Here is a 20,499-nt window from a genome sequence, read left to right on the forward strand (position 1 = left end):
TGGGGATAAATCCCATAGAAGAACATACAGATGACCCTTCTTCCGACCTGGGGTGAGAAAGAGAATTTTCTCCAAACTGGAATTGGAGGAGAACAGGTCGCAGCTTGATCGTCACACTCACAGCCTCCCCTGGGAAGACTGGCCTCTACATTTCTCCATCCAGCTCACTTTGCACCACTTAAAGCTTCTTGAATTTCCTGACTATTGGCAGATGGTTTCACTCTCGCTTCTCAAGAAGATGGAGCCCTAAGGACATCTCAGCTCTGTCCTCTCCAAAGCAGCTGCACATTTTCTCATCTTCTCTTGCAAGAGGGAAGGTGCTTTCTTTCCACCCACCACCACTCCTGTCTTTTCAGGACAGCACCACTCCAGTCATTTCCTGTCTCTTTTCCACTCTTCTACCTCTTACTTCACTTTTGGATTTTTCCTGATCGCCTGCCATTCCGTCATAACCTCTCCCGCCCATGGGGCATAGGGGCCACTGATGTGGCCCATAGTCCATCCCTGCTCTTCTTGTCTCCCTGCCCCTCGTGGCCCAAATCGCTGACCGGTGTGGGCACAGTCCCTCACCTTTGGCTCTCTCCTCCATCCACAGGAGGAGGGCTGTGAGGCCAGCTTTCCCCTTCAGTTATTCTTGTGTAATTCACAGGTAACCTTGAAGACAGTACATTCAGTGGGCAAATTGAAGCACACAGTTTCCATGACTATCCAGTCACATCCATCACTGTGAACCAGTCCCTTCTAGATCCCCCTTCAACTACTTCCATGACAGCCCTCATTCCTGGTTCAGAGGTTCCTCTCTGAATCATGGCTTCTCGGTTTCTCAGTTTCTTCGTTTCCTTTTGATTCTTAAGATTGTAGTTCCTCTTGGCTTAGCCTTGGACCTGCTTTTTGGTGCCCCTCTAAGTAGTCACCCAATCTGATCTGTCCACCTGCTACTTAGTGTTGCCATTTAGGTGTTCTACACACACCTCAAACAATGCGTCACAAAACCCACCAGCTTCCTTTCCAAAACTAGCCCTCCTCTAAGGCTCCCTTTCTATGAACAGCACTCTGACCACTCCAGGTGTCTAAAACAGACAAGCTGGGTTTTTTCTTGACACAGCGCTTCCCTGTTTCCCCCTTATCCATCACCACCAAATCACATTCGCTAAGCAGCTGCCAATCTCCTGCACCATCTGCTGCTTTTCTGTACCATCATCACCCTGTTGACGAATTACCATCCTTTCTTTCCAGGATGGCCTTGCTTCTTCCACTGTTGCCCCCACAAAGTGACTCACCACATTCCAACACCTACCCCCCACACTTTCACCCTAGAAACTTTTACTAATCCATTGTCTTTTATCTCCCACTGAGCATCCTGACTTACCAGACTAGATTTTCTCTGCTTGTTATAATTCTCCCGATACTTTGTGCGCTTACCTCAAAGTCCTGATGTTTGTGACAAGGATGAATAGATAAGGGAAAGCAATTAGAGATCTGACAACTTAGAAGCTTCTAGATACCTTAAAGAGTCAAGAAGCAAGTGAAAAACTGACAAAAATATTTGTAATCTATGCAAAAAAAATCGTATATCTTTAAAAACAGATTATAATTACAAACCCATAAGACAACGATGGACAAAAATGAAGAACCATAGAGGAAAATGAGAACAGGGTATAAAGAGCATGTTCATAAAAGAATCAATGCAAATGGCCAATTAAACTGGAAAAAAAAAAAAACCTGCACTCTCCAGTTTTCAAAAAAGGATACACACACATACACTTAATTTTTTAAATAGTGTTGGCAAGGATTGGGAATAGTCATGTTCTTCTTTTGGGGAGCTCAGAATGGTACAAACTCTGTGGAAGGCAATCTGACAAGACATGTCAAAAGCCTTAAAAATAAAATAGTTCATCTACTTTGGCCCAATAAATTAATTTCCAAGAATTTCTCTTAGGGAGGTCAGCAGAGTTTCATGAAAATGCTTATTTATAATAATTCTCATTGCAATGTTACTTATAATCATAAAAAATTCAGACCAATTTTAATGCCCAATAATAATGGTGACTATAATGGGGCATTAAAATGCATGGCCCCAAAGAACATTTAAGGTTTTTTTTTTTTTTTTAATCTGTGTTTCGTTCAGTGATAAAAGAGGGTCACAACAGACTATGCGCTGTAGGAGTTTAATTTTTCAAAATATGTATATGCATAGGCATAAAAATACTGGAAAAATATCCCCAGTTATGGGGATTGTGAGTGATTTGTTCTTTTCTTTTTTTACCCTATCTGTATATTCTTAATATTCAAAAAATTCTGCGTATCATGTCCATAATGAGAAAAACTAAATATATTTTAATTTAACAATAGGGAACTGATTGCAACATATGGCCAAGGCTATATCGGGAGAGGCATAGCATGATGATTAAGAGTATATGCTTTGAAGCTCACAGACAGGTGTTCAGTTCCCTCTTTACAACTTAAGAGCCGGATGACCTTGAGCAAGTTATTTAATTCTCTTAGCCTCAGTTCCCTTATCAGCACAAACGAGATAATACATACTGGGCAGAGCTGTTTTGTGGCTTAGATGAAATAATGTATGTAAAATTCTGATCAAAGAGTAAGTGCTTAGTAAAAGTACCTGCTTTTATAATGCCAAAATATAAATAGATCCGGTAACGATTTACATGTATTCATGATTCCCTAGGGGGTTATAACTGGAAGTTTGGAGAATCATTTATTTTATGGTTCAGTATCTTCCAGACTGTCATAATGATGCTGGAATCCAGCAGGAGGATGCTGCCAGGAAAACTGACCTGGGTACAGAAACAGCCTAGGAATGGATTTGCTCATTAGGGCACAATGCTGGCATGGGTCATTTATTCACCTACTCGACCAACCAGCAAGTGGTTATTAAGCTTCTACCATGTGGCAGGCAATGCGGACTCAGCAGTGAGACAAACTAGCTGCCTTCTTGGAATGAGACAGACTTCTTGTAATTGGACTGAGGTTTCAAGACGCATGGATCCTGTTGGATTCAGGAATTAGGAAACTGAGGACTAGTTGGAGACCCCTGCCTATAGTTGAAGACAACCTGATAAGGTCAAGAAAATGGTAGTGAAGCTTACTTTGCATACCTCAGTTACTAATCTTAAGGCAAGAGTCTGATTCTTGAATCCCGCCCACCAGGAGTGCTGGTACCTACTGATGTTCTTCCTGTGCTGGTCAGTTTAATTCAAAGTCAGACTTGCTCAGTCTGTGAGATGAAAGACCATTGACGATCCAGGAGAGGGGTTAGCAAACTCTGGCCCATGGGTCAACAGCAGTCTAGTGTGTTTTTTTTTAAATAAAGTTTTATTGGAACACAGCCACACCCATTTATTTCTGGATTTCTGTGGTTATTTTTGTGCTATAAACACAAAGCTGAGCAATTGTGACAAAGACTGTATGCCCACGAAGCCCAAAGTATTCATTATCTGATTCTTCATAGGAAAGCTTGGCCAACTGCTGTTCTAGGTTAATGGGGCTGGGGAAATGGAGTGGAAGGTGACATCAGGTTCCTAACTTTTTCCTTCTGTAGTTCCAGGAGCTGTTCCCCTAGAATCCATCCAAGGAGGGCCCTTTGAGGAGAAGATCTATATCCAGTGGAAGCCTCCCAACGAAACTAATGGGGTCATCACACTCTATGAGGTAGGAAGACCCGTTTGCTGTATCACTTGGCTTGGCTATGTTCAGTTTGCATCAGTTTGAAGTGGGATGCGTGCCTCCTGTGTGCAAACTCCATTGAGGGCTTGAAGGTGAGTGAGAGACACAACTCAGGCAGGGGTTTCTGACAATGTAATGGGAAGGAGACACAAGGGCATACAGCCGAGCTGCTTGACAGCCCCAGTGACAAAGAAAACTGGACACACCGCACACTGCAGTGATGACTGATGTCTTGAGAAGGGAGTCGGCACCCGGGGAGGCAGACTGTCTCGGCATAGCCAAGGAGACCCCTGCCTGGCCAACAGTAGGATAGTTCAGTTTGTCTGGAAAACCACAGTGCTCCCCTGATACTCATCCTACACCTGCCAGCTTCTGGGCTTCCAGGAGAATCCCAATGTCAGTCTCTGCCCTGGGGCTATGTGATTCCTGAGCCCTCATATCACTGCAGCCACAGCGTATTTTATTGCTGCTTTGGTGACAGGGTCAGAAAGCGCCCTCCCAGCATCAGCAGGGCCTTATCCTATCAGAGGGGGAACAGAACCCCCTCTGGCAGGAAGACACCCATCAAGCCAACACCAGGTGGCTTCCTGAAAACTTTCCAACTTAGAGCAAAGTGTGTAGAAGTCCACTGCAAAACAGACACAAGCAACAAACCTTCAATAAGGCAGATTGGGCTGAATGCTGGTACTGAGATGGGGTCAAAGTTGACTCTCCTCTCTTCCCCCGCCCTGCCCCTGCATATCTGGAGACCCCCGGAGACTGTGGCAAGTGCCGTGGTGGAGAGCTTGGCAGTGCAGAGGTGCAGAGTGGAGAACTCAGCTGTTCAGAGGTGCAGAGGGAAGAGTGTGGAAGCCAGAGCTGCAGGGATGGAGCCTAGCATCCACAGTCTCAGGTGATCTCTGGCAGTTCTTCCCCTCTCCAGGCCCGCTTCCTCCTCTGTAGAATGGAAGTGGTGATGGCTGCTTCCGGGCTCCACTGGAGGGTCTGAGGTGGGCAAGGATCCGAGCTCCCCTGGGCTGAAATGCACTGCAGACACCGAGGGCTCATGCGGGAAGGCAGTGAGAGGTACTGAGGTGCACTGAGAGCGAGCTGGGAAAGAACATCCCCACATAAGGGAGAAAAGTCAAAGAGCATTGGTGAGGGAGAAACAGTTAGGTGAATTTGGTGGGCACAGGAGCTCTCTAGAGAGACCTGGAAGGACCCCAGAGCTCTCTGAGAAAGGAGAACGCCATCCACCATGCATGGTGCTAAAGAAAACACCTCCGGAAGATGCCTTAGCTCACCACATCCAGCCTTCCCCTAAAGAAGAGCTGCCTAAGGCTCCATCTTGGGCCACATGGTTGGGAGGAGCTTCCTTCCTGGGGAACTTGCTAGAGGAGGGAAGGGGCCCTATCGACTTTGCCCAGAATGTGCTCAGTAGTACCTCACCAGGGAATAGCGGGTCCTCACCTGAGACAAAGCCCCATCATTTCAAAGCAACCTGTCATTCTTTGTGACCACCCCCCCAACCAATACAAGTGAAATAGACATCCATGGTGTGTGGCGACCAGTTCTTTGTAAAGCAGAGGGAAAGGACCCAGAACTCTGGGAGTTAAGTTACTTGGTACTATTACATAAATGGCTCTCTATGCCAGATGTTCAAGATTTCTGGAATTCACAGGCCAGTAACACTTCAAAAGGTTTGGAGGACCAACATACAGTTCTTTACCATTTTTTATTAATATCATTTCATAAAAGACATCATTTCAAAAATACAGAAAGGACATAATTTAAGAATAAAAGGCAGTCCTTCAAATTGCATAAATTTAGCTTTATGAATAACTCATGAGTCTCCTTATTTTCTCTCTTTCTGCCTTGAATTGAGGACAACTTTGTCCTGAAAAGGCCCTAGTCCTTGTGCCTAGCTGCACTTGGAAACCACTGGGCTCAGTCATGTAGAAGGAAGAGTCCTGTCCCTGCACAGACCGACTTCTTCCTTGGGAGCCGCATACTTCTTCCTCTAATGGGATGTACGCTGGGCTGGGTTGGGAAAGCAGGTCGTGCCGGTCTATGAGAAGAAGAGAGGCATGGATGGAGAGAGAGCAAGAGAGTGATCCCAGCCGTGAGCGGCACACGCTGTTTGAGCAGTAGTTCCTCAAAGTTGACACTCATTGTGCGGCACACTCTCTGGAGCTCTGGGCACCAAGGTGGGCATAGATTGGCACAGGGCACCCTTCTTCTCTTTTGCATGTGAGCCCTGAATCTTGTGCAGTTTCTAAGACCAGTCACTGGGGATGCCGGCATTTCTGCGATGGGTTGTCCCAGACAAAGCTCTGCCGAGACACCTTCAGGTAGCTTTTTGGCTGCTCTTTGGGCTGTGATTACAGAGAGCCAGGGATGGAAGGCTGTAGCTGTGTGACTTGTTTGTGAGCTCTGGAGGTCACCTTTCGGGAGTATGCTATACTTCTTGGATGTTGTTATGAAGGGAGCCAAAGAGGTCATGGGCTGAGGTCATTGTATTTTGAGCATAAACATGGCAGGGCGCCTGGGTGGCTCAGTGGGTTAAAGTCTCTGCCTTCAGCTCAGGTGATGATCCCAGGGTCCTGGGATCCAGCCCCGCATCGGACTCTCTGCTCAGCGGGTAGCCTGCTTCCTCCTCTTTCTTTCTGCCTGCCTCTCTGCCTACTTGTGATCTGTCAAATAAATAAATAAAATATTTTTTTAAAAAAGCATAGCTGTGACCATGTGCTTCCCAAGTTAGTGGAGCCTCAGAAAGTAAGAATGCTGGCTTTTGACGTCCAACAGCCTAGTTCTGAACCCTAGCTCTGCTCCTTGTGTGCTGTGTAACCGTCGGCACATCAAGTAGCCTCTCACTTACACTGATCTATAAATATCTATGTATGTTTAATGCTGTGTTTGGCATTTAAAAAATAGCATCAGTAAACGTTAGCTCTCACAGTACATAATGATAAGGAAGTCGAATGTCGGAGAGGTCATGTGTGGAGACCAAGGTCATAGAGCTGAGGTGGCAAATTTGTGGGTCCTAAATTCAAGTGTGGATGCCTTACCATTTACTCAGTGTGGCCCATGGACTGGCAGCATTGCATTACCAGGTTAGAAATATATCATCTCAGGCCCCACTAGACCTCCTAAATCAGAGTCTCCATGTGAACGAGATTCCTGGATGGTTCAGACAGGCGTGAACGTTGGCTCAGTAGTGCTCTAGACCACACCACTGCTTAGAAAATTTCAGCAGTTGGGACATCTGGGTGGTTCAGTGAGTTAAAGCCTCTGCCTTGGGCTCAGGTCAAAAATTCAGGGTCCTGGGGTCCAGCCCTGCATCAGGCTCTCTGCTCAGTGGGGAGCCTGCTTCTCTTTCTCTCTCTCTCTCTGCCTTCCTCTCTGCCTACTTGTGATCTGTCTGTCAAATAAATAAATAAAATCTTTAAAAAAAACTTCAGCAATTGATATGAGACTATGTCCTCCTGAGTAGAGAAACAGGGAGTCCCTTCCACGCTGGGTTCAACCCATTCCTGCCCCAGCTCACAAGCAGGAGACCTTGCTTTTAAAGACATTTATAACAGAGTATGTGTTTATGAGGCAATTTCCAAATTTAATTAGATGAAACCAATTTGATTTTTAAAATTAGGTTCTGGTTGTAATTTCTAGAGAGGAACCCATAAATTACAAATCACCCTCTTCTGGTCTCAAACAGTATATTTTGTGACAAAGAAAAATAGGCTAACACAAATAGAAGAGAAATCAATCTAGGATTCTCTCTACCGTCCTATATATAATCTTGGACTTGGCAAAGTGAAAAGTCAAAAGGGCAGTGGATGTGGTGAAGGACTACATTGTGACTATGTAAATATTGTATATATTATTCAGTATAGTAGGTTCAAGTAAATTTTAAAAATTCAATTTCCTTCCCTATGAGTCTAAGTCACAACCTCTGTGTCCCTCCTTAGACAGTTCTGCCAAATCTGAGTGGCTTTGGTTATGTCTCATTCTCTCTCTGGGCTTACATCCCCTCTTTGTAATATGATGGTGTCAGATCATTCCAGGCCTCAGCTGAGTAAGAATCAAGAGAAAAATAAATCCATGTCATATCCATAAAATCACAGGTTAATACCTCATTTTGGAGTTGCTCTGCTATTGAAACTTTGCCTGCAGCCAGAGTCTTTGAACACAAAAGCAGTGATGACACTTGAAGAATAACAGCTAGGGCAAAGGCCCTGGGGTAGGAATGACTTGGACAAGTTTAACAAACAGGAAGAAGATCAGGGTGACTGTAGCTTCAGGAGCCCTGGAGGAGGAGGAGGAGATCACGTGGGAAATGTGTGGGCAGGGTCAGGTTGTGCAGGAATTCTAGTGTTTGTGTTTTATCCTGAGAAACATAGAAAGCCCTAGGAGAATTTTAAGTAGAGAAATGAAAGAATCCGATTTATATTCTTTAAAAGATCACCTGGCTTTTGTGTGGCTAATGGGCTGTGGGTACACAGGCATCTTGGAGACATCTGGAAAAGGTGCCAGAGGCCAGGACATTTCCATCTCCTGTAATACTGCAAGGAGGGCTCAGCTCCTTCTGGGAAGATCTTGTATCCAGATGGAAGACGCGAGAACTTTGTCACATCTGCCTCTTTCCTGCTGCTAACCTGGTCTTTGACGCCTTTCTTTCAGTCAGGACTTTCTTATCTAGATGTGCTCCCTGGATCCATGGACCATGAGACCATGGACCTCCCTTCCCTAAGGAATGGGATTCTAGCCCTAAGCCTAATGCCCCTCTGGGGCTGTGAAACAGTCTAATACCTCCAGCAGTTATGACCTCTTTCCCTATGCACTGAAGTGGGAGCTCAGAGTGCTCCTCAGAACCCACCAAAACCAGCCTCACCTTCACTGTGACAGGAGGCCTTAGGATGAATTAGACCATGGCCTCAGATCTTTGGGGATTTGTACTTTAGGGCCACATACAGAGTGCACCTCTGTGATCAGTTTCCTAACACGGTGACACATAGTGCTCAGAACTGGGTAATGTCGGAGGCCTCGTCGCCACAAACCAGCAGATCAACATCAGACATGCAGAATCTCGGGTTCCAGCCCAGACCCACAGAATCAGAGTCTGTATTTTAACAAGATCTCCCAATGACGCATGTGCACATGCAAATATGGGAAACACTGGCCTAAGACAGCTTATAAGTTCAGTGCTTAGACCCAGGAAGCTCTGCTTAATGAAAACACTGCAGGCCTTGAAGGAAGGATGCTTCCATGTAGCCACTGAATGAACAGAGTAATATCCCTGCTCACATGGGACCGGAGGGCTGAGTGGCTTCACCAGAGATGTGGACATCAAACCATCTCCTTAGACTTTTCCAGAACCCTGCTTGGGTTTGAACGAGATAGCAGGGTTCCCCTGTCCGGGGCCTGCCTGTGAAGGTTGCCGTGGCCTCTCCCACTCCGACTCAGCTCTCACAAACGACACAACTCGCCCATAACAGACCCTTGCAACTGTAGACGGGCACTTGCAACCAGAATGGGGTCACCGAGGAAACAATCCAGCCTGTTGTTTAAAAACTCTTCAATAAAATCATTCAGAGGCAAGCTGTTCGGAGCTCATGAAAAACAGTAATCAATACGTGTTTCAATTCAATTAATTGTTCTCGTCTCTGTCCAAAAATAAAAACCACACAGTGTGAGGGAACTGGGCCAGAAGATGTTACACTGGCAACTGGGTTAACGAAGTGTGAAAATATTTAAAATTCAGACACGTGAAACTTCCCAGTAAGCCTTGCTGTGGAGCACTGAGAATCACCAAGTTTCTAATTACAGTGTATAAATCTGAGAAGCTTAAAGGGAATGAGAGGACCCTAATGAGGCAGGAATGGGTGTCTTGATTATGCTGGAGTTGATTGACATTTATCTTGCAAGCTATTCTAGGCTCCTGGCCTTCCGAGTTAAATAAAACACAGACTTCACCTCCATAAAATAAGGCGGCATTCCCGTGTGGGAGAGCTTTGAAAAGGTACGATAGGTCAGAGGATTGTCAATATTTTTCCAGCATACAGATGACTGGGCTTGGTCTAAGCAAAAAGCAGGGGCCCCAGAAATCCACATTCCGTCAGAGCACATGATGAGAAGGCTGAGGCGCAGAGGGCTTCCGCCTGGGATTGGAGCAGGCACGTGGGGATGGAGAGAGGAGGGCTGGCTGCAGGCTTGGGCTTCCCAGCCAGCTCTCACAGAAGGAGGCCCTCAGGAGGTGCTGACTCACCAGGCACACCTTTCTCTTGTCCTTTGGCTTGGCTACAATGGCCCCTTAGGTCCTGCTCTTCCCCAGACTCACACATGGCTCTGGTCCACAGAGGGGTGGTCGGGGGGTGGTATGGAATGTGGTCCTGATGAGCAGAAGTTGGTATAAGAGGAAGTGACTAACACAGCCCAAGCAAGAATTTGCATAATTCAGGCTGGATCTACGTTAATTAGGATACACAATTTGCATAATGCGGGCGGTTATTAGGTATAACTTGAGCCAGGCTCTAACTAGGAACAACAAAAAAAAGCTCTTCTTTCTTTTGAATTGTTTAAGCCAGAAATGGGGGAATCATTCATTCCTCCCCACCTGCCATACATCTCATGCTCTAGAATGTTTGATGGCTCCTTCTGCCGAAATAGACAGAGGTTAGGTCTCCACCACTCACCGATGCCTCGATCATTTCAGGACCTCGCTACCCATCCCCTAACCCCCCACTCACACAATTCCACTGCACTCTGCAGCCAGACAGAACACCTGAACAGGTAAATCCAATCACATCTCTCTCCTAATTTGGCTTGGTCTTAATGGTTGGGGTCTGCCTGCCTACCTCTAATGTCATCCCTTGTCCTTCTTCCCCTTGTCCTCTGTGTACTGGTCCCCCTCCCTGGCCTTCTGTGATTTTCTCAATCCCACCGAATTCTCTGCAGCTCACGTGGCTTTGCATTGTAGCACTTGTCACGTTAAGAGTTCTCACGACTGGCTCCTTCCTCTTACTCATCTCCAAGAGACGCCTTCCCTCTCCCGTCCACTCCATCCAGCAACTTGCTTCCATATTCCCTTACCATTTTCACAATCTGAACTCCTGTTGTTTGTCTGCTTTGGGGTCATCTCTGGGACCTCTAGGCTCATAAGGGCGTGGGCCACGTGATGGTTATTTGATGTGTCAACTTGGTTGAACCGAGGTGCCCAGATATGAGGTCAAATATTACTCTGGATATTTTTGTGAGGGTATTTTCAGAGAAGATTAGCATCTAAGCCAATGGACTTGGAGTAAAGCAGGTGGCTTCCGCTGTGTTGGTGGGCCTCACCCAGTCAGGCAAAGATCTTAATAGAACAAAAAACAGCCTTCCTGAGCAAGATGGAATTCTGCCTGCAGATGACCTTAGAATTGAACTATGTCAGTGGTTCTTACCTTGTTCTCCGGCACAAGAGCCTTTGGTCTTGAACTGATGCTGGCCACTTCCGTTTTTGCTTTTCAGTGTGTATTTAGGACCTAAAACAGAAATTTGCATGTAGTGTGTGCTCAATAAATACTCCTTGGGTGAATGTGTAGATGTGTGCTTTGTTTTAACAAGGGATAATGGTGAAACTTTTGTCTAACAATTTTAGTGAATTTAGTGAGTTTAGTGAAGATTAGGATCCTATCTTGAGAGCCCCCAAACATACACATAAATAGGTAGTTAGATACATAAATGGTTAGATGGAAGGTGAATGCCTGGGTCTCACTGCATTCAAATTAATCCAAATCTCTGGGAAAAGAGTCTTTATCCATGTGTTTTGGTTTGTTTATTCATTCGTTTTGTTTTTTAAGTTCTTCAGGAAATTCTAATGCACATCCAGGGTTGGGGAAAAATACTGCATAAAATGAATCCAAAAAATTCACTCTGATATGTTATCCTAGCCAAATACTAGCTAAATAAACCCAGGCTGGACTCTGGCCTTCCCTTGTCTTCACCGACTCTGCCAGAATCCAACATTACCTGATGTTATAGCCAACGCACCCTACGCAGGTGCTGCGTAGTAATTATTCTAAGGCTCACATTCAAGAAGCTCTGCGGCCTTTTTTTTTTTTTTTCCTTCACAGTCGCTAAGCACTTAGTGGAGCAGCTGAAGGCACACAGGGCCGTACCAGTCTGTCAGTACCCCGTGGTGTCTTACCAGTGCCATCTTGCAATTCTGAGCAGGAGCCCAGCACACACCTCACCCTATGAATATTTTCCCTCCCCTGCATAGGAGAAATTAGTTCTCTTGTTTATGTGTGAGATTAAAAAAAGATAGATGGACACACAAAATTCAATAGATCTTCCCAGGGGCTTCTTCTAAATCTTAAAAGTCTGGGCCCTGGGATGCTTGGGAGCCATTTTTCCTAACCTCCAGCCCATTACTCAACCTCCACAGACCCTTGCTCTCCTACAGCCTTGAAAACCGCAGGCATCCCTGGGTAGATGCCCTACACAGGCCTGCTGGGCTGACAAGCAGGTTGACAGGTGTCTCAGTAGAAACGGCTATGGGTTGAAAAGAATTATTTCTGGCACTCGGAGTCTGGAAGGGAAGGAAGTTGTGCTCTGATGTGAATAAGTTGCCTTTATGTAAGTGAGACCATTAGAGCTGCCTGTCATCCACTTGTGGAATGTCAGGAAAGCCTGTATATTTGCCTCAGGGTGTTTCTTTTTTCTACTACGTCTTGGGTGTTTGGGGAGGAGCCAGGTAACGTGACAGCAGGGCATCAACAGATGCGTAGCGCTTGTTACCTGAAGAACAGCAAATCATGTTCTCCTGGCAACCAGGAAGGCTTTCGCAATAAACATGAATCATCGGTGTAGCTGTAAGAAAACAGTAGAAGTTGCCGCAGAGAGAGTTACCCCACAGTGGGCATGTGTGGGTGAGCGTGCTTGTCTTGGCGTGTGTGTGTAGGAGCCCATATGTGTGTGAGTTTATGTGGTTGCCCGCTGGCAGGTGTGTACGCACGCATGTACTTAGGTGTTCCTCTGCATGTGTGTGAGGCTGTGTATGCTCAAAGACATGCTCAGAATCACTCTGTTTCTTTGGAGAGTTGACTATTGGTGACCCCAGAGATGTGGGGCTCTGTCTGTCTTCTTCCAGACTGGAGGAACTCCAGGGCACCTCCTATCCCTGCCATAGGAATGGTATGGGGGAAGCTCCCTATAATTGCTGTAGGCTCTCTGCTGTCTCTCATGTGCTTCTGCCATAATTCCTCTCAAGGACAATTTTGAATTAAAAAAAAAAAAAATCCCCAGGTTAAACGTTAATCACCGGCATTTGCTGTTGTCCTCGGAGGGTGGAGGGAAAGAAATGACAAGGTAGTTCTGCATCTGGCACAGCCCTGGCTCTCCTTCATGTTCCTTACGTAGCAGGGAACCTGTGTTTTGATGCGCTGTGCACCCAGAGGACCTTGTAGAGGAACAGTGTACGCAGAGCCACGCGCAGCTAGAGATGGAACCCTCTCTTTAGCTACGTGGTCCTTTCAATAAGCTGTGCCCAGAGGCGGTGTCTAAGCTGCCAAGTGCCTCTTTAAACATCATAAGCCATTCTCTTTTCATCTCCCATGTTTTACCTTGTTCCTCCTGTTAGAATTCCACCTGGACTGGGCAACGTAGTATGGACTTGATGCTTTTAACTGGCCGGCTCTTCCACAACAAATGAATGGGGGTTGTATGCTCTCGTCTCTCATCAGGACATTGGAGGCTTCCTTCTGGAATCTCTGGAGGCTGGAATTCAAATCTGTGACTCAGAGATTGTCCTTTCACTGGCCTCAGGAGATAGCCAGTAGCTCTTCTCCCCTCACTGGGAGCTAAGGACTCCTTTTTTAGATTAAGAGAAAAATGGTTTCTTAAAACTTGTACAGAGCCTTGGCCTACATTATGTTGGATTCAATACATGCAGGTATACATACAGCAGGCGCATATACATGCATACAAACATCAGGTGCATATACATGTGTGCAGGCAAGCTCACATACACACATACAGACCAGGTCTCCTTCGGAACCCTTCAGAATGTAGGTCATAACAACGGTCATTGCTTTCTCGGTCTTCTTTTTATTTTATGTATATGTTTAGCATGCTCGTGTCATTTCAAGTCAAATAGTGAATTATGCAATTAGGAAGTTTAAGACTGACTTTTAATTTGCCATGGCCAAGTAATGTATTTGAGTGAGTCCCTTTTGCTACCTGGGCCTTGGCTTTTATTATATCTAAGACCTGGGAGCATTGGACCCCAGATCACTTCAAAGGATCCTTTCTACTCTGACCTACCACTTGGGCCCCCCCCACTCCAAATTGAATTATTTTTACTCCTAGTTTCATGAAGCACTTCCCTCACTGGTCTGTGCATGACCCTCTTTTGTGCTCACTCTTTATTTCATTTTTGTAATAACATACCAGTTACTGAGACAACCAGAACTTTGACAGTATCTTCTATCTACTTACAAGCATCTTTCATTTCAACCTCCTGACTCCCCCTGCTGTCCTGAATCCTGTATATAATTCCTTTTTACATAGCTTTACAACTTGTATGCATTTCTTAAAAGCATATTTTTTGTTTTATTAGTCTCTTAACTTTAATAAAAGGTTATATACAACTTATAATTTGAAACATTTCAACTCCATATTATGTTGCTACCAGTCATCCCTATTGATGAGTTCAGCCTACATTTGTCTTAACTGCTGTATTATGTTCCACTATGTGAAGATACTACAAAGCGTTTATCCATTAGTCTTTGACAGGCATTTGGGATTGCTTCCAGGATGTTGCCTCTGGCAACACTGGTGATGAGCACCTTTGTGCATATCTCCTATTGTAAATGTATAAGGTTTTCTCTTGAGTTCATATCCAAACTAGTCTCACCAACTTATTCCAGCAAAAAATAGGCACTCCCACCATTCCAAATCCTCTCCAGTATTTGGTATTATCAGGATTATTAATTTTGGCCAGTTAAACAGGTATAAAATGGCATCTCATTGTATTGCTCTATATTCCCTAGATTGTTAAGAAAGTTTGAGTATATTTTTGTATATTTGTTATTCATTTGCATTTTTTCTTCTGTGGGATACCCATTCATATTGCTTGCCCATTTCTTATTAGATTATCTATTTTATTACTGATATGTAGTAGTCCCTTATTTTTGGTTCTATTTTGTCAGTTACATATGTGACTTGCCATTTTTTGCTTCTTGTAAAGTATCTTTTGATAACAAAAGCCCATAATTATATAATATGGTCAATTTTATCAGTCTTTGCGTATTTAGTTAGCACATTCTGTGTCCTTCAAAAGCTCTTCACTAAACCAAAGTGACAAAGATGGTTCCCTATATTCCTACTAAAGGTGTAGGGTTTTTCTGTCTGAATATGAGTCTCTATCTGCAGTTAATTTTTGTGTATGGTGTGAGATGGGGTGCAAATTCATTTTTTTTTCTGTATAGATAAATACTTTTTCCACGTGTTTCCCAGTTTTTTCTTTCAAAAATCACCCCTCCTTTTCCTTGATCCACCCAGCCATATCTGACCTAGGCCAGGATTCCTTAAATGCATTTATTTGTTCCTGAGCGCTCTGTTCCAGAGGCAACCACTTCTCACAACCACACGCAGTTGTGATTATGTTCACTCACACTTAATCTTGATCTCCGACAGAGCCTTCTCCTCCTCATCTTCCTTCAGAAACATCTTGATGATTCCTGCCCTTGGATCTTTCATTTTAGAATCCATTTAACAAATGTAATGAAAACCCCTGTGGTAGTTTTAATCAGAATTGCATTGAACATATAGAACATCATGGGTGGTAGTTGACATCTGTACAATATATAATCTCTCTATATTTAAGTTTTCTTTATGGTCTCCCAAGTTTTTATTATTTTACCTACAGAGAATAATGCATTTCACATAAAATCAGAACTACCAGCTTAGGGCTCAAGGACCTTGTACCTTGCTTTGTCACTGGCATTCTCTCTTGTCCTCCAAAGACTACGTTCCCTTCTACCTCAGGCGCTATGCATTTGGAGTTCTCAGCTGACAGAAAGCTCTTCCACTTCCTTTCCCATGACTAACCCATTCTCACATGACAGGGATCGGTGTGCCTACTCCTTCCTCAGAAAGGCCCTTCCTCACAGTCTCCACTTAAGTAGGACTCTACTCATTCACCATTGTTCTCTAGCACTGTCTTCCTGCTTCCTGTCCTGAAAACATGCATCACAATTCACAAGTACTGTGCCTTTATTTATAAACGTGTCTTTCTATATTGTAAGGTGTCATGAAGGCAGGAATCACATCCATATGAGTCACTACTTGAGAACTCAGTGCTGTATGCAGTACCCGAAAACAGTAGGTACTGAAACCAGTGTATTTTTTTGTTTTGTGTTTTGTTTTGTTTTGTTTTGTTTAATGAATGGAGGTTGGGGAGGTTCACTTTGATGGCTGAGGAATAGCGGTGGTTAGGAGTAACTCTTGACGTCAGTTAACTGACAGATACAACCTGATAGGACCACATAAAATCCTAAGATACTAGACTACATGAGCTCTACTTTCAAGAGGTCAGTTTGTCAAAGTGAGGGATCTTTTTTTCCTCCTACATCTCATGTATCTAAAACAGTACCTGACACAAAGTTGGCACTCCATAAATATTGGTTGCACGGATAAAACTACTCCAAACTTGAATCGAAGTGAAAAGAGCATATTTAAATATTGGCTTCTTTAGGATGGCTTGATTTTTTAAAAAGAATTTATTCTTGATGTTAGTGACATTGCAACAACACTACATGGTGTTAGGGAGATGAAGAGAGGAAAGTAACCCCATTCCCAGGCCCTCACACGCCAGCCATTTCACATGGGTTTATTTTTTCTCATCTTTGTGCAATTATATCTTTTGCATGATTATGACCATATTGCAAAATTTGGGTTTTCGCTATGTCAAACATTTTCCAATTTCAGTGTAATCTACTTAACTATCCCTTTTAATGACTTTCTGATCCCCTGAGTACAGAGGCGGTATTTTGCTTTCTAATTATTCTATTGTGGGGTAATGTTGGCTGATCTCCCTAGAATATAAGACAGAATTTGGGGGATATGGTAAAAATGACCTGGATCTCTTTAAACAGCTGGCTACCAAAGTTTGAATCTCCACTTTCCTTTTCCTGCTCGGTAGATTTGTCAGTAACAAGCAACGATATTCACGTGCCTTCCATTGATTGTAGAAATGTGCTGAAAATAATAACCCTCTTCAAAATAATAACCCTCTTCATTCAGGAGGAATGGACCTGAGGGGGGAGATTAGAACAATATGCATGCATTTGGTTGGAAATCTGTAAACCCAAAGTTAGAAAGGATAGTTCTGTTTTACTTCTAGTTTCAAAATGTGAGTCTCCATAGGCATATTTCCTAACAAATGGAGGTGAATATCGGATATTTGTATGTCCCCTCTCCTCCCTAATACCATTCCCATGGCAGACATCAGTCATCAATCAGGCCACGCTCTTCCCTGGGACCTTAACATGGCCTCAGGATCCCGCCCTCCAAGCACTCTAGAGGGCTGTCATAATGTCATCTGTGATGCTTCGATGCCGTCTTTGTCCTTTCCCACCCTCGGTGTGAGCGTACCATCTGCAGTCCTGGAAGGCAGTTCTTTTTAATGATGGCACTGCTGCTTGGGATAAGGCACCTGTGCTGTGACTTCCTTCCAAGGCAGATGCCAGAGGGGTGGAACTCAACACTGGAAGGGTTCCTCCAGAGTGTCTTCACAATTCCGACTAAAACACAGAGCCACAGGAGGACAGGAGCATGCGTGGTGGTTTTAAGACCGTGTTTGGAACTCCCCTTAAGGACCTTATAGGTATAGTCTGCCCTTTGCAGTCCTCGCCAACACATGTATTCTGTAATTTTAGCCTTCCCCAGCCACTTCTTCTAACAATATTACAGGAAGTTTGGGTATCAGAGGAGAAAAATCACGTATAATCTCTTCCCCTAGCACAACAATTATTTCCCCCTGTATTTTCTCTTTAATATGCGTACATCTTTTACCTAACTATAATTACATAAAATTTGCTATCGTAATTTTTCATTAAGCATTTTATCACAATCATGATGCTTTTATAGCATCATAGAAACAGCTTATCTTTTTTAATGACTGCATAATTTCCCATTGAGTATATATACCCTAATTTACTTATCCATTCCACTGCTGTTTTTCTCTATTTCGAATAACACTGTAATGAACCTAATATGCACATGATGGTGTTGTGCGATGGTGGAAGGAACATAGCCTTCGGATCAGCTTGACCTGGCTTCAAATTCTCATTTGAATATTACCTGTTGGATGGAAGACTTTCGGGCAAATAACTGCTTTGAGATTGAGTTATAGTCTTAAACTTCTTTTTAAAATGCGCATAGGAGAAGCAATATTCAAGTCTACAATTCAGGGCGATTTTAAGAATTAGGTATATGTCGCTACCCAGTAGCCATTCAGTGTCATGGCTGGTTTTCTTCCTCTTCTCTTCCATGTATTTCTGTCTTAGACGTCCCCTCCCCCCACGAAATTACAGGGTTGACTAGAATGAACACCTTTGTAAGCCTTGATGCATATTACCAGCTTGTTCTCCAAACATGTGAGATTGCACCAGTGTGAGCGTATGTTTGAGTCTTGTGCTTTTATGCCAATCACTCTGTCTGAGAAACAGGCCTTTGGCAGCCCAGCAGAGATTTATGTCCGCTTTCATGATACCCTCAGAGCAGGCTGATGTGTGAAGAGCTCATCACACATGTTGGCAGATCCATTTGCACTGTCCAAGGACGTGCCGGAAGCACTTTTGGTTCATCAACTCTTTGTTCGTGTCCTCTCCCCTTTGCCCTTAAGTAGCAAGTCAAGTGCCTGCCCTCTGACAATCTCCCAGAAGGTCCTGGGGGTCCCACAGGAACTGAGAACTGGTGGACGCAAAGCTAGGTTGGCATAGGCACTGCCACTGACCTACTTGGATACCCCACAGGCGTGCCCTCTCGTGGCCTCAATTAGTTAATCTGTGGACGAGCACTTGGGTGGCCTTGGAAGCTTAACCACTCAAAGTATGTCCTCTATCATCAGCATCATCTGGGAGCACTCTGGAAATGTGCCATCTGAGGCCCCACCCCAGATCTGCTGAGTCAGGGTCTGCATTATTATAAGATTCAACGCTCATTAGAGATGGACACACAGAGCACTAAACTCTCTTCTGGCCAAGGTTTTCTGTCCTGCCAGGAACATTTGCTGGGAGCCTCAGTTTAGAACCATGCTCTCCCTGCGCTGTGTCTGTATCATCTCCGGATTTCCCTTCCATTGCTTATGGGTCTGGGTGGTAACAACCAATACCTTCTTCCTTGAGTGACCAAAGCCATTTTGCTGAAGAACAGATCTTACTAGTCACTGTCTTATTTAAAATCCCAGTGGCTCTCAAGATAGTTTATGAACCCCTCTTTGCCTTGACCCACAGGTCCCTTTAGGAGTGATGGACCCCTTGTTGGCCTTCCCAGCATCCTTTCCTGGTTTGGTTTGTGTCTCTCTTCCCAAATCCCTATGCTTTGCCTAACCGCCACGCCACGCTCTCCATGTTCCTATCTTCCCTCTCTCTAGGAGCTCCTTCCCAAACCCCCTTTCTTGCATTTAAAAGCTGTGTGTCCTTCAGAAGCACTCCGAAGGGCTTGAGGCTCCTTCCAGGGACACTTTGTTCCTCTGAGCCACCTGAATTTGAGGTCCCTTCTTGTTATGTTATTCTAGGACTTATTGCCCTAAACTGTGATGGTTTATGTCTGTATCTGTCTGCAACTAGGCTCAGAAGTCTTAGACTTCCAAGAACAGGTTTTGTTCCCTCTTGAGTTCCCAGAACCTGGAATGTGGTGGGTCTTCCTCCTGCTCTCTCCATCCTTCTCTGCCTGCGTTCAGGAGATTGAATCTCAGACATTACTGAGCTGCCTTGTCTTCTTACTTTTTTGTTCAGCAGAAGAGTGCTCTGCAACAGATAGAAGAAGGAGGGGGGAGGAAGGAAGGGGACATCACTTCTCCATCTCCCTAGAGGAATGTCTCCACTTCTCTCAAGGTGACCTTCCATGTTCCAGAAACTTCTCCCTCCTCTACCCCTCTACCCCATACTAAATCCTCCTCTTCTACTGCACTGTGCCTTGTTTCCTTTACCCCAGCAATAGTGTAAATGGTTCCTTTATTAGCTTTCCTTGAATTATCCATTTGTTTCCTGCTAGGACCCTACAGAAGACCCCTGTTATCAGTGCCAAGCACTACTCAGAGCGCTTGCCATCACATGATTGACCTCAAGCATTGAATCCTTCCAAGTGAGGGTCGTTCACTGCTGAGGCTTGGAGAGAGGATGTAACTTGCGTAAGGTCACACAACTAGTCAGGGAAACCTGGATTCCAGCCGTGCTGGATTACAAGAACCATTCACTTAAGGAGTCAGTCATGGTGCCTTCTCTTAAGGCACTCAATAAATAATTACAGGATTGAGCCAGAGCTCCTAGTCATCAGCAGTCCACCTCACTGGGTTGGTTATGTAGGATGGGCTGGTATATGGGAATTCAAGAGGTGGCCTTGGGGCAAAATGGGAGGTTGAGGTCTGGAACCAGCATGGGCCTGCACACCATCTTGAGGTCCTCATTGAGAACATGCAAATCCTGGAGGAGTGGCACTCAGTCAGGATAGGGACCTGCCCAGGGAGGCAGGTGGGAGAAAGCAGGTGGGGCCAGATTAGGAGCAGGAGGCTTCCTGGCCCTCAGCAGAGGGGGGCTTCACCAGGCACGATTCTGTTGGCAGATCCCA

The 20,499-nt window shown here is 44.8% G+C and overlaps 1 protein-coding gene across 12 annotated transcripts in view; it reads left to right on the forward strand.

The window, feature by feature from the left end:
* PTPRT (protein tyrosine phosphatase receptor type T) overlaps nt 1-20,499 on the forward strand; it is a 1,057,545-nt gene that overhangs the window by 664,094 nt on the left and 372,952 nt on the right. For all 12 annotated transcript variants that reach the window (XM_059133123.1, XM_059133124.1, XM_059133125.1 and 9 more), the window contains exon 9: nt 3,563-3,672. In XM_059133123.1, the coding sequence (XP_058989106.1) occupies nt 3,563-3,672 (110 nt within the window). The remainder of the gene's footprint in view (nt 1-3,562; nt 3,673-20,499) is intronic.

The sequence above is a fragment of the Mustela lutreola genome, chromosome 9 (genome assembly GCF_030435805.1).
Source record: "Mustela lutreola isolate mMusLut2 chromosome 9, mMusLut2.pri, whole genome shotgun sequence".
In the NCBI taxonomy this organism is placed as follows: domain Eukaryota; kingdom Metazoa; phylum Chordata; class Mammalia; order Carnivora; family Mustelidae; genus Mustela; species Mustela lutreola.